At 47.6% G+C, this 12,967-nt stretch overlaps 2 protein-coding genes across 2 annotated transcripts; one reads left to right on the forward strand and one right to left on the reverse strand.

The window, feature by feature from the left end:
- Window positions 1-867: 867 nt before the first annotated feature.
- On the forward strand, window positions 868-6,585 carry LOC124655981 (putative serpin-Z8). Its single transcript, XM_047194800.1, has 3 exons — window positions 868-1,830; window positions 1,951-2,277; window positions 6,370-6,585. Exons 1-3 carry the CDS (start codon window positions 868-870, stop codon window positions 6,583-6,585), a joined length of 1,506 nt encoding a protein of 501 aa, XP_047050756.1.
- A 1,705-nt stretch (window positions 6,586-8,290) lies between these two features.
- Window positions 8,291-12,486, reverse strand: LOC124655982 (factor of DNA methylation 4-like). Its single transcript, XM_047194801.1, has 6 exons — window positions 12,315-12,486; window positions 11,419-11,612; window positions 10,714-10,848; window positions 10,411-10,626; window positions 10,055-10,296; window positions 8,291-8,441 (listed from the first exon to the last, which is right to left on the reverse strand). The coding sequence occupies exons 1-6, from the start codon at window positions 12,484-12,486 to the stop codon at window positions 8,291-8,293; spliced, it is 1,110 nt and encodes a 369-aa protein (XP_047050757.1).
- Window positions 12,487-12,967: the final 481 nt, after the last annotated feature.

The following is a 12,967-nucleotide window of genomic DNA, read 5'->3' on the forward strand; positions in this document are numbered from 1 at the left end:
TGACCCTCACCGGTCGTGCTGGGCGCCGCCGCGTGCTGGCCATCGCGGGCTTGGCGCCGCCGCGCGCTGGATGCCGCCGCGAGCTTGCCGCCACGGGCTGGGCACCGCCGCGAGCTTGCCGCCGCGCGCTGGGCGCCGCCGGGGGCTGGGCTCCCGCCGCGCACTGGCCGCCGCGCACTGGCCGCCGCGCGCTGGGCACCGCCGTGAGCTTGGCGCCGCCGCGAGCTTACCGCCGCGCCTGGCTGCATGAGATGGACGGCAGCGAGCACGGAGGAGGAGGAGATGGACGGCGGTGGCGTCGGTGTTGACCTTGGAGAAGAACCACAGGAGAGAGAGGGGAGAGAGGTTACGTGAGGGAGCGTGAGAGAGAGATTAGTTTCGGCATTAGCGAGCCGTTCCTCGCGATTCCACCGATTCGGCCGAACGAGGCCGTTCCGCATATTTGAGGAATATTCTCTTTCGGGGAACCACTTCGTTCCGTTCCTTTGCCGAACCGAACACGAGAACGGGCTCCAGGTGCGGAACGGTTCCGTCCCATTCCTCCAGATTGTGGAACCGAACACACCCTTATGCATGGAGATAAGGGGGATGAAGCCGCCGCATCCTAAAGCAACCATGATGCGCATCTGTGTAATGCTGAACACTGGCTCCTTTCAGAACTGTTTCCTGTCAAATACACAGTATTATGATCCAATCGAGATTCGCGACTCCTAAACTACACCGACTATTAAGAAAATGAATAAGAACATACGCACACGCGACGGACATACGCCCGCCTCCATATATATCTAGCCGGAGGCTATCCCGATTAATCTCTAATCTTTGACTTGCCCGACGATAGATATCATGGAAGCGCAGCAGTCCGGCATGACCGATCTCGCCGCCCGCCTCACCAAGCGACTCGCCGACGCAAACAAAAACGTCAACCTGGTCTTCTCGCCGCTCTCCATCTACGCCGTCCTCGCGCTCCTGGCCGCCGGCGCTGGCGGGGCAACCCTGGAGGAGATCCTCCGCGTCTTAGGCGCGCGGTCGCGCCGCGAGCTAGAGGACTCGGTGGCGTTTCACCGGGAGGGGCCCCTCAGAGACATGTCTGAGTCCGGCGGGCCGAGCGTGGCGTTCGCGTACGGCGCGTGGAGCGACCTGACGCGGCCGATAAAGCCGGCCTACCGCGACGCCGTCGTCGGCACCTACAAGGCTGAGGCCAGCGTCGTGGACTTCCTCAACGATCCAGAGCAGGCAACGCGGCAGATCAACACCTGGGTCGCGGAGGCCACGAGGAACCTCATCACGTCCGTCGTACCTCCGAGATCTCTGGACCCGAACACCAGGCTCGTGCTAGCCAATGCTGTCTACTTCAAAGGCAAGTGGAACCTGGCGTTTGACGAGAGACAGACCACGAACAAGCCATTCTACCGGCTCGATGGCACTGCCGTCAACGTCCCGTTCATGACCAACTACTCTAGGCACTACATCGCGGAGCACGACGGATTCATGGTGCTCAAGCTACGCTACAAGAGCTCATCATGTACCCGATTACACCACTGCATGTGCATCTTCCTCCCGGACTCGCTCGACGGCCTAGGGAGCCTGCTGGACAAGATCACGTCATCCCCAGACTTTCTGCGTGAGCACCTGCCACAGAGCACGGTCAGGGTAGGCCAGTTTCAGGTGCCCAAGTTCAAAATTTCCTTTAATAGAAGCGTCACCGCCGTCCTCAACGATTTGGGTCTCCGGCTACCTTTCACTCCAGAGGCCGACCTCTCTGACATGCTTGAGGAAGGCGGCTCCGACTTGCCGCTCCTCGTGCATGACGTCTTCCAAAAGGCTGTCATCGAGGTCAACGAGGAAGGAACCAGAGCTGCCGTTGTCACATATTCACCTACTTGCCCGACCTACAGTCCAGATCAGTCGCGGAGAGTGGATTTCGTCGCCGACCACCCGTTTGCCTACTTCATCATCGAAGAGGAGTCACACACAGTCATCTTTGCGGGACATGTTGTCGACCCTAGCAATGGTGCCGGAGTGGCGATCCCGTTCCCTGCCCCGTTTCAGGAGTACACCACAACAAAAAGAAATTGTGACGAGGCCACTGATGTATATGGTTCATCTTTCCCTGCATACAGTCCGGTATCGCCTGCATACAGCAGTCCGGCATCATCGGTATATGATCCAGCACTCCCCGCTCGTCCAGTATCGTCGATATATAATCCATCACCCCCTAGGTACAGCCCAATATCGCCGGTATACAGACCGACTGTTCCGTTTGAGTCGGACAGGGTAAGTCCAGTGGCATATCGTCCAATACGACCGGCGTACACAAAACTCCCCGACGGGGTCGGTCCATATATATCGGCCGACGGGAGAAGATGAGTTGCCCATAGACAAAAGAGACTGAATGTTCTGAAAAATGGCCCATATATGAATCACACCGGATTGTATGCGCTAGGATGAATTCTCCAATAGTTTCTTAATTAGATGTCTTTGGCAGTTGCATGCTTGCAGTACGAGTAATCTCAAAGGAGAGTATTCTTATGAATAATATGCACATCTTGTGCACCGACCAGTCCAGATGAAGCGGGCCTCACATCATTTGAGATTTATCAGCATGAAGTTTTTTTCTGCCCATGTGGCCATGTCAATTATCTTTGGATACTTTCGTTAATAAAGCAAGCCGTGTGCATCAATTGATGCAGAGGTTGGGGCGATGCTCCTGCGATCAACTGGAATTCTCCGATAGTTTCTTAATTAGATGCCTTTTGCAGTTGCAAATAGACTTTGTGCCCAGGGCCTTGAAAGATTTCAGATTTGTTTTCATGAAACTTCTGCTGCCTGAGATTGATTATCTCTTTTCTGCTTAAATTTTGTATTCCCTCTATTTTATGTTAATTGTCACTGATTTAGTATAACTTTATATTAAAATCAACGACAACTAATCCCAGTGGTGCTTGATGTTGGCAGGCAATGAATCAAGGGTCTTATGGCTCACATGGACACTCTTGCTAGATGAAAACCAATCTACTACCTAGAAAGAAAGAGTAAGATTAGATTTTAAGAGCATTTCTGTTCGCCTCCTCTGAAGTCCATTAGGGCGCGTGGATAGAAAACCGTGCCCAGCCGCATGCCTCAAAGATCTTTTCAGTATGGGCCCAATACCTTGTCTGGCATTCTGAGACCATCCCTAACCCATAGGTCAGTGATGGGCGCGCCGAACACAACGCAGTGACAACGTGACGGGTGACCGGCCAGCCATGTCATAGACACAACGGATGTGTGTCATCATTTAAGGTCATAGCCAATATCTGGTCAAGACAATTAATGGATGCGCCAGTTCCCTAGGCGGTGCAGCAAGGCGTCCCGCCGCATAGGCCAGCGTGGCGTGGCGGGATAATGCCGGTGTTAATGCGCACCACATCCACTGGCATGCCACCATCGTTAAATTCTTCTAGCACTCCGCCCCTCCTCACACACCTTCATGGCTCGCCTCATCAGAAAACCATGGTGCCGCTCTGCACCGAGAGACAAAACCATTGTTGCCATGTCGAGCCACCGCACGAGTGGTGCCGCTGCAAACGGCTTTGAGTTGCGTAGCCTAACCGTCTCTGGGTCGTGGGCTCTCCACAACACACGGTACCCAGTCCCACGAGGCATGCACCTACCAAGTGGCGGGCCGGCGGCGGATGGAGGATGGGCGAGAATGACATCAACATTTTGCTAGTGCCATGATGGGAAGAACAGGTGGTGACAGGAGATCCACGACCACCGCTCTAAGATGTCGGAGGTGGAGTGGGCATCCCCTACGTGGGACTCCTCAGGCAACTACGTGGGAGGGTCCGATTGAGGACGCGATCATGGCGTCGTTTCGTGACATAGGCGCACCAATCGTCCACCTCACGTGCAACAACAGTGCCAGCTGTAGCAGCAGTGCTGGACCCAGCGGTGCCGTCAAGGACGAGCCGAACAACGAGCCCGGAAGGTCGACAACTCGGACTACCACTACTTCGAGTACTACTACCGCAACGGCCAATACAACCAACGCTAGATTAGTTTAGTTTAGTTAAATTCCATTCAAACTATGTAAAATATTATCAAATTTGAATGAAATTTCAAATTATCAGTTTAACTTATTGTATTGAAAAATTGTTTGGGGACGAGGCTGCGAAGGGATATGCCCCAAACGTGGCACCAGCGGCGGTAGCCCACAGTCGACAGATCTCATGTTTTAACGAACGTCGTTTAGAGGCCGTGACCGGAGATGCTCTAAAACCGTCAACAATGAACAGTGTTGAGCGGCCTCACATGATTAGAGGAAAAAATCTGCCGCCTCTCCTAACGTGAAATGTCATTAAATTAAATTCTTAAAAGGTGCTATTATAATAGCATCGTTCCACGGTGGATCAAAATTGTACAAAAACCATAGCGATATTTCAAAAACACCTATGCATTAGAAAAAGGAGTATGCAGCAAATCTCTATCCGCCATAGCAAAACTCAAGATAAAAGTCAACACACATAAGCAACATATGGGAGAAACATTTGCAGCTATTCACTAACATATCTGCAACAATGAGACAAGAGTTTCAGCATACACATAAAATCACTACAGCATCTCGCTAGTGCGTTCGTAGAAAAGCATGCACTAGTTTGAAACAGTACCATGCTGAAGATCCACCAGAGGATCCGCGAACATAGCCTCCGGATCGACAGTTGTCTGATTAACCCGTTGGATCGAACCAAAACTCAGGTTGCTTTCCTCCCTCCCTTTCCATGTGTATGGACCCGCTTATTATACCAGCGCTTTCTCTCTCTACCGCTTCATCTCTCCCAAAACAATCCACTGATTTTCTTGCTGCACTCGAGTCGGAAAAAAGCCCATGGCCGGCTTTGCTGCACCAACCATCGACGCTTGCGTTGTGGCGCCCCTCAAAGCACTGAAGCGTTCGCTCGCCCGCACTGCCTCCATCCCTTTGAAGCTCATGTGGAGGTCTTTTGAAGCAATGTGAACGATCGCTCGTAGCACCGCTCGACGCCGTTGGAGGCACCGCTCGACGGACTTCGCCCATGGCTGGTAGCATCCACGGTAGCCAATGGAAGCACCTCCCGATGTCGCTTGCAACATCACCATTGTTGGTGGTAGCACCATCGCCACCGGCTCGCTGCACCGCCCGACTCTGCTGGAAGCTTTGGCCAATTCCGGTGGCAGCTCCGCCTGACTTCACCGGAAGCACCGCCCAATGCAGTTGGCGGCACTGCGGCTATTGGCTCGCAGCACCGGTGGCCTCCTATGGCGGAACCGCTCGACACCGCCCGAAGCACTCTCTTTAGCCGGTAGCAGCACCGGCGTCAATGGCCTACAGCACCGATGGCGAGGGCGTGCATCCTTGCAGCAGCGGGCGTCGGCAAGCACTAATGTGGCATGTCGCCGCAACGGAGGCATCCAACGGTAGGCAGTAGCAACAGTGTAGCACCAGCCTGTCTTTGAAGCTCCGATAATGCTGTTTTGGAGCTTCGGCTGTAGCAGCACCACCCCGCCTTTGCAGCTTTGGCGGTAGGCGGTAGCAGCACCACCCCGTCTTTGCAGCTCCGGCGATAGGCGTAGCAGCATTGCCTCTCCTTTGCAGCTCGTCGGGGGTTGCAGCAACTCGTTAGGGCATCTCCAATGGAGCGACGCAAATCGGACGCCCAAAGTGGTCGTGCACATCCGTTTGCGTCGACCCGCGGAGACGAAAAAGGTCGTTTTTGACCGCGCGTCCATTTGCGCCTGGGGGTGCTCCCAGCGGGCTGACGCATTTGGCCCATGGACACGAATTCAGATTTTCCAATAGCAAAATAATCAGGTTCAAAGTACTTAGTTATTACATCCAAATATTTGAAAGTCTGCATGAAAATGAGGTGATATTGACGACTACGCAATATCTTCATAGCCAGCCAATGTCCACTGATTGCTCAATCAAATCATTTTGTATGTGTTTGGACATGTTGTCCTTAGTAACGTCAAACTTCATATTTCATATGTAGATATTGTTGCCAGGTTGATGCCTAGGGATTGGCGCAACCAACTCATCCTGAAAATCCCATATGTGCTCATTTTGCAGCCATCATGACCCTCATCGTCAACTGATCATGCAACAAGTCATTACCTTCATGCATGGTCTTCAGCAACCATGTTCTTGCCGAGTGACGGATAATTATCCACCGGGTTTGGAGTACACCAAATCCCCGCTCCACACTTTTCCTGGTAGCTTCTTGCATCATGGCAAACTTCTTCGTTGTTTTTTTCATGTTCACCATTGTAGCCCAGTCAGGATAGATGCCATGATATCGTACCTCATCTAAGTAGCTTTGCCTTGCATAAGCCTGTTAAAAACCAAAGAGCGGTTACATAAGCATGTTCCTGTTCGTCATTGCGATGGATGTGCTCCCTGCCATGTTCCGCTTCGTGGAAGACACCAGTGCCCTCTCAGACCTCTCCTCCATTGGGATCCGCCATCGGGTGTCCCTCTACGCCGACGACGTGGTCGTGTTTGCGAGGCCAAATGCAGCTGACGGTGGTTTGGGGAACCCTTGGTTGCTTTGCTGCGGCTTCTAGGCTGCATGGCAATTATTCCAAGAGCTCAGCGGCCCCCATTCAGTGTTCTCCTGAGGTGCTCCAGACTGCGATGGATGTGCTACCGTGCCCTCTGGGATCCCTACCTTGCTCCTACATGGGTCTGCCCCTGACCCTCTCCAAGCCAAGGAAAGCGGAGCTTCAGGTGGTTATTGACAAGCTTGCGGCCAAGCTCCCTTCCTGGAAGGCGAAGCTTCTGTCACACGAGGGCCGGCGCGTCTGCGTCCGTGCCGTGATGACAACTTCCGTGGTCTACCAACTCCTCGCTCTCGATTTGGATCCTTGGTTCTTTAGGGTAGTGGACAAGCTGCGTCGTAACTTCTTCTGGGCAGGTTCTGCGGACGCGCAATCTGGCTGCTGCTCTGTGGCCTGGCGGGGTGTGTCAACCTAAGAGTCTAGGTGGACTCGGGTTCTTGGATATTCGAAAAATGAACATTGCCCTGCGGGCACGATGGGCTTGGCTGCGAGAGGCCGACGGAGCAAGGCCCTGGAGTGGACTCTACACCTGGGGCGCGACTCCCTGGCGCTTTTCAATGCTTCCGTCTAGATTGTCGTCAGAGATGGTTCATCCATCCTTTTCTGGGAAGACCCCTGGATCAATGGCCTGACCTCATTCACCTAATCCGGCCTGCCGTGAGCTCCAGCCGCACCGTTCACGATGGCCTCCTCGACAACTCATGGGCTCGGGGCATCTCCGACGAGCTCAGCGTCGACGCCGTCGTTCAATACTTGCGACTTTGGACGCAAGTTAGTGTCGTCTCGGTGACGCAGCTAGACCCTGGAGCAGCCGATTCCTTTGCTTGGAAATGGCATGGTGATGGTCATTTCTCCTCTAGGTCCGCATACCGAGTGCTCTTCCATGGTTCTACGGGGCTGCCCGGTGCGCATCTAATTTGAAACTCCTCCGCGCCGCTGAAATTCAAGTTGCATGCCTGGCTTACTCTGCGCTGGAGGTGCTGGACGGCGGACCGTAGGCTGCGGCGTGGCCTGGCTTCCCATGTCATTTACCCGCTCTATGACCTCTACGACGAAACCCTTACACATCTCTCGCTCCACTGCCCCTTCGTGCAGGGCGTCTGGGGCGGCTTGACCTCCCGTCTTAGGCTACCCAACATCACGCCTCAAGGGGTGTCTATCGCAGATTGGTGGCTTCTGGCAGTTGACCGCTTCGCGTGGGAGGACAGGAAGAAGGCTAACTCCATCATCATGTTGGTCCTCCGGTCTCTCTGGGTTGAGCGCAACAGCCGCGTCTTTTGAGCGCAAGCATAAGGCAATGACCATTATCATTGATCTCATTGCCATGGAATGGCAGCTCTGGCTTGTTTGTAGAGGTAGGCATGCTAGAGGGTTAGGCTAGTCGCGGTTCTTAGCTCAGCGTTCTAAGCAACGTCGTCAGCGGTGGTTTCCGCAGGTTGTTTCCTTTGGTTGTAACCCGCGGTGTATTTCTTGAACATCTTGGTCCGTCTCTAAACTTAATACAATGATACGCAGATCTCCTGCGTATTCGCAAAAAAAAAACCAAAGAGCAGTTGCATAAGCCTGTTAAAAACCAAAGAGCGATGCAACACATTAATTGCTGCCACGTTCTTGGGTTGATGCAGGACGGTGGAGGGTGCTTGCGTCGGTAGAAAGACCAAGAGAGCCTGACTAGAAGATGGTTTCTTTCAAACAAAAAAATCGATTGGAGCTAAGCTCTAGTCTTTTTCTCTTTTCTTCCCTGCTCGTTTGGGTGGCCTCGTTGGCGTCGGTAGAAAGACCAAGAGAGCCTGACTAGAAGATGGTAGGTCTCCTGCCCGCTTGTACTCTTCCCTTTTCTAATCGCAATGAAAGCAGCCAAGCTGCATTTCGTTAAAAAAATGATAATCTATGTTGTTGGCAACACATTAATATATGCAACTATGCAAAAGTTGCCCATATTAGATATCAAGTCTGACTGTTCAACGCAATGTAGCTACTGCTGAATTGATTCTAGAGACTAGAAGAACACTAAAACTAAAGGGTAAAGTTGAAATAAGATGGGCACAAGAGCTGCTTGCGTTAATTAGATAGTACTAGACGGCAAAATGACACAGACAGTGACACTGTTCTGCCACACTTTGCAGCGGATTTTTTGTTGTTGACAAAATCAGATCCTCCAGTCTTCAATTCTTCGCCATTAGCTTGGTACTTGTACAGATCGCATTAACTGCCCTGCACAATGCGAAATAATAAATGGATTGATAAAAATTTAAAATGTAGGACAAACCTAGTACAAAAATAGGACAGTAGCATCAGCTACTAATACAGCGGAAACGATGAGATGTGTTAGTTTCGTTTAGCATCATCCATGCAATATCAGTTTAGGTTCATGGTTATCCTTCAGGAAAGTGCATTCCAAAAAATTCTAGTGTGCAGAACTTATAGTACTCATAAAAGAGCTGGCCTAAAGTACAGTCATACCTTCAGGTTATTCCACAATCCTGTCATGTCCCCGCATTATTACCTGCATACGCCAAACAAAAAATTCAAAAGATATTTAATTGGATTATCTGAGTTTCTGAGTGTAGTTCATTCATATGAACTTCAAGTGTTTTTATTTTAAAACAAATATCAATATTAATGGTACTAAATGTTAATTTAGGTGTTTGTAAAAATGTTCGTGAAAGAATTTGTACTGTACATGATAACAAGAGAAATAAAATTATATAACATTTACAAGTTTTTACTTCTATCTATTTCACGGTACACATAATTTATTTCCTAAAAAATTTACATGTACCTAGATTTAATACTTTATAACCACAAGATTTTGGGGTTCTTTTCAGCAGCATACAAGTGTAGAAACTCGAGGACGGGTACAAATGGACATAGGAAGGAGGACGATGAAAAAGTGTTGATGTTGTAGCTCAAGCTACACATAGCTCGTTTTTTTCAAAAATTCGAAAATGATACTTTAAAGTTTCAAAAAAATATGAGAAAAATCTTGATGTAGGTAATGTTGGAATCTACGAATGTACAAAATTTCAAATCGAAATACCTTATATTCGGAGCTGCACAAAAATGACAAAATCTGACAGATTTGAAGGTTTTGAAATCTTGCGATGTTTACTACTATAGGTGTCAGATTTTGTCATTTTTGCACAGCCCCGAATATATAGTATTGCGAGTTGAAATTTTGCACGTACTTAGATCACAACATTGTCTACAGCAAAGATTTTTTTTTCCAGATGTTTTGAAACTTTGAACCGCCGGTTTTGAATTTTTCAAAAACCAAGCTACATGTAGCTCGGTCTACACTGATGGTTTTTGCACGATGAACTATTTAAAAGATCAGAATGATAAAATGTTCGGTACAATTATGCTGCTCAAATCAGTACCGGTGTTTCTGTTGTCAGTTACCAATGACACGTTTCTAGTCATAAAACTAAGACAAAACTTACTAAGCAGAATATTTAAAAAACTGTGGTCAAACCTGCGAGTTGTCCTGCCTTTTGAACCATTCAGACGCTTCACTTGGCTGAAAATGTACTCAACACATTCACTGCAAGTAGCCTTCCTATTCTCCTTGAAATTCCAAAGCTCGGGCACGATGGTTCTGTCCATCAGCCTGCCACACTCTTCAATTTCCATCAAACAATTCACCACGGCCTTGTACACCTCTTCACCCCATGAAGCACGTAGCTCTTGCAGATTGACATCATGGACATCAATCTCCTAATCACATAAGTAACATCAGTGACATCTCATAACTATAATATGCACCAAGTTACAGAACAGAGGCAATAGTCTTTAAAAGAACTTTGAGATTCACACAAGCTGAAGTAGTACCTTCGAGATACCTTCATCCATGAGAGTCTTGGATGGATTCCAGTCTGTGTTCAGCAGTTGCTTCTGCCAAAAATTGTACAGCTCAGAAGCTTTTTCTGGAGCTTCTTTGGGAGTAAGCTTCTTAAGGCACGCCTGTAGGAATGGCTTGTCGCTCAGTTGGCCTATGTTCTTTATTGCAATATTCCTGCCTCCAGTACTACTGATATCAATAAAACCCTGGAACACATGAAATTTTAATATAACAGTTCACATAATGTGATCAGAATGTTTGCAGTTTCTGATGTGAACAGAGGGTCACCGAACCTTGATAAGCTTAGAGTGGATATCAGACAGTTCATTTTTAGCAGCCTCAAGCTCAGTGCTTAAACCTTGATAATCTGCATCTTCACCACTGCCATCAGAATGTTGTTGTCGTTTCTTCTTTGATCTTATATACACCTGCTTCCACATTGACATGAGGTATTAGATCGATGTAAACTAATCAGGTAAAAGTGTAAAACTAAAAATTGAAAAAAGGTAGTAAGACCATCTGCAAAAATGAAAACTCAGCTAATTTTGTGCATAGAGATTCGTCAGGGCTGAAAAATAAACACGCAAAAAGGTAGAAAATCTTGTACTTTATTAAATCACGAAGATCGATTATTCCAAATGAGAATAAAAATTGATCACTATACTAAAACTAGTTTAGCAGTGAATGACCCAATGAAATTGAAATATTCAAGGACTATGTCACACAAATAAATATCACTGAAATCAACTGCAACCAGTAAACAGAAGAACAACCGAAACGTACATGCACACCAAAGAACCAATGATATACTAATAGCAATCACAATCTGAACAACGGGGCCTTTCCAAATAAGTAAAATTTAAGGTGAATTGCTAAATACTGTGAAACGAATTTGCAAATTCTCAAAGTATTCATGTGATTGCATGCATCCAACGCAGCAGAGTTTAGTACTACACAGCAAGTGTGTTTTCCTATTGCTCTAAGAAAAAACTACTTACTTTTCCAGACTGGGTACTCTGAAGGCCACTTCCCTTCAGTGCCAGTAGTGCCTGGCTGGACTCCCTTTCACTGAGCTGTTCCTTTAGGGATTCGATCTCTGCTGCCTGTTCTTCATTCCTGGTAGTCAGATGGTCCTTTTGAGCATTCAGTTCAGCGATCAGTTTGTCCTTTTCAGCAGCCAGTTGGACCACCGCTGGTAACAATACCAGAAAGGTAAGAAAGAAAGTAAGTTCAAGTGCATGGCTAATATTTAGGATTGACTAAAATAGAAAATTCAAGAACGAAGTATCTATATTTTGAACAGCTTAAGGAAGCAAACTACTCCCTTTGTCATAACTAACTAGATGACATCCTATAATGTATGCTGTCAAACATTTGTAACCATGACTCGTACTGATAAAACTAATTTACTTTCATCATTTCGGAACTAATACTATTAGATCTGTAATAGAATATACTTTAATCGTGTCACAACTTAATTCAGGTGTAATATTATGGGCAATGTTGCATGCTCGATACCATTTCTTTTTCTCCAAAATATTATTTTTTATTTACGAACAGAGTATTGTTTGGTGACTTGTTACAGACAATGTAATAAGGGGCCATATGCATCTCTGATGCAGAGGCTGTGGGTACATTATCGAAAAAAAGAGACTGTGGGTAAGAAAAGCTTCCATTTTCTTTAAAAGACAAGTATTGTTCTCTGATGATCCGTTTCTGTTACGCCAACAAAATCCATCTCTGCTGATAAGATCTTAAGGTAGTACTGTACTACTATCACGTGATGTTCTTATCATTATAAGATAAATTAGGAGGAAAACAGACGGTTATTAATACAACCTACAGCATAGGAAATTTGACTACAATGATCCTACTAAAACACAAGAGTATTTACCTTTCTGTTCTTCCTGGAGCTTTCCTTTTTCTTCCATGACACCGTGAAGCACATTATTGATGCCAATGCAGTCCATATAGGCATTCTTGTAGAACTCCACCTTTGAGTGAACATCAGAAGCCAACACATCAAGGTTTGTAGGTAAACGCCGTGCATCTCCCGGCTCAGCCATATAGTCTGCATGTGGATGGAGAAAACATCAGAATATAGATCCATTTGGCTTTTATCCACCAAATATAGTGCAAAACAGCTACCACGCATTAGTAAAACAAAGATTCAGCAAGATGTCCAAAATTAACATAATAGGTCAGATCTGCAACGAGAAGTAAAATCAAGCAGGTCAATGAAGGATCGAAAGGGGGGCTATCAAGTATCGCATCATACAGATACAGAACTGGAATGTCGCTGAAAGAAGAAATGTAGGTGAAACATCCGCTGTGGCCTAGATCAAATAGGATGAAAACGTATAAGAACAGAGCGAAAATAAATCAGCGCTCGTTTACACTGCTTCTTGAGAAAATATGACATCTGAGAAGCATGCCGGAACCGAAAACAAGATCCAAAAACGCCAAACAATATCGGGAAAGAATGCGTGCTACTGAACAAGCCAAACAAATAAAATCAAATGCGCAACTAACCCGATGAATTCGACT

The sequence above is a fragment of the Lolium rigidum genome, chromosome 5, assembly GCF_022539505.1.
Source record: "Lolium rigidum isolate FL_2022 chromosome 5, APGP_CSIRO_Lrig_0.1, whole genome shotgun sequence".
Classification (NCBI taxonomy): Eukaryota; Viridiplantae; Streptophyta; class Magnoliopsida; order Poales; family Poaceae; genus Lolium; species Lolium rigidum.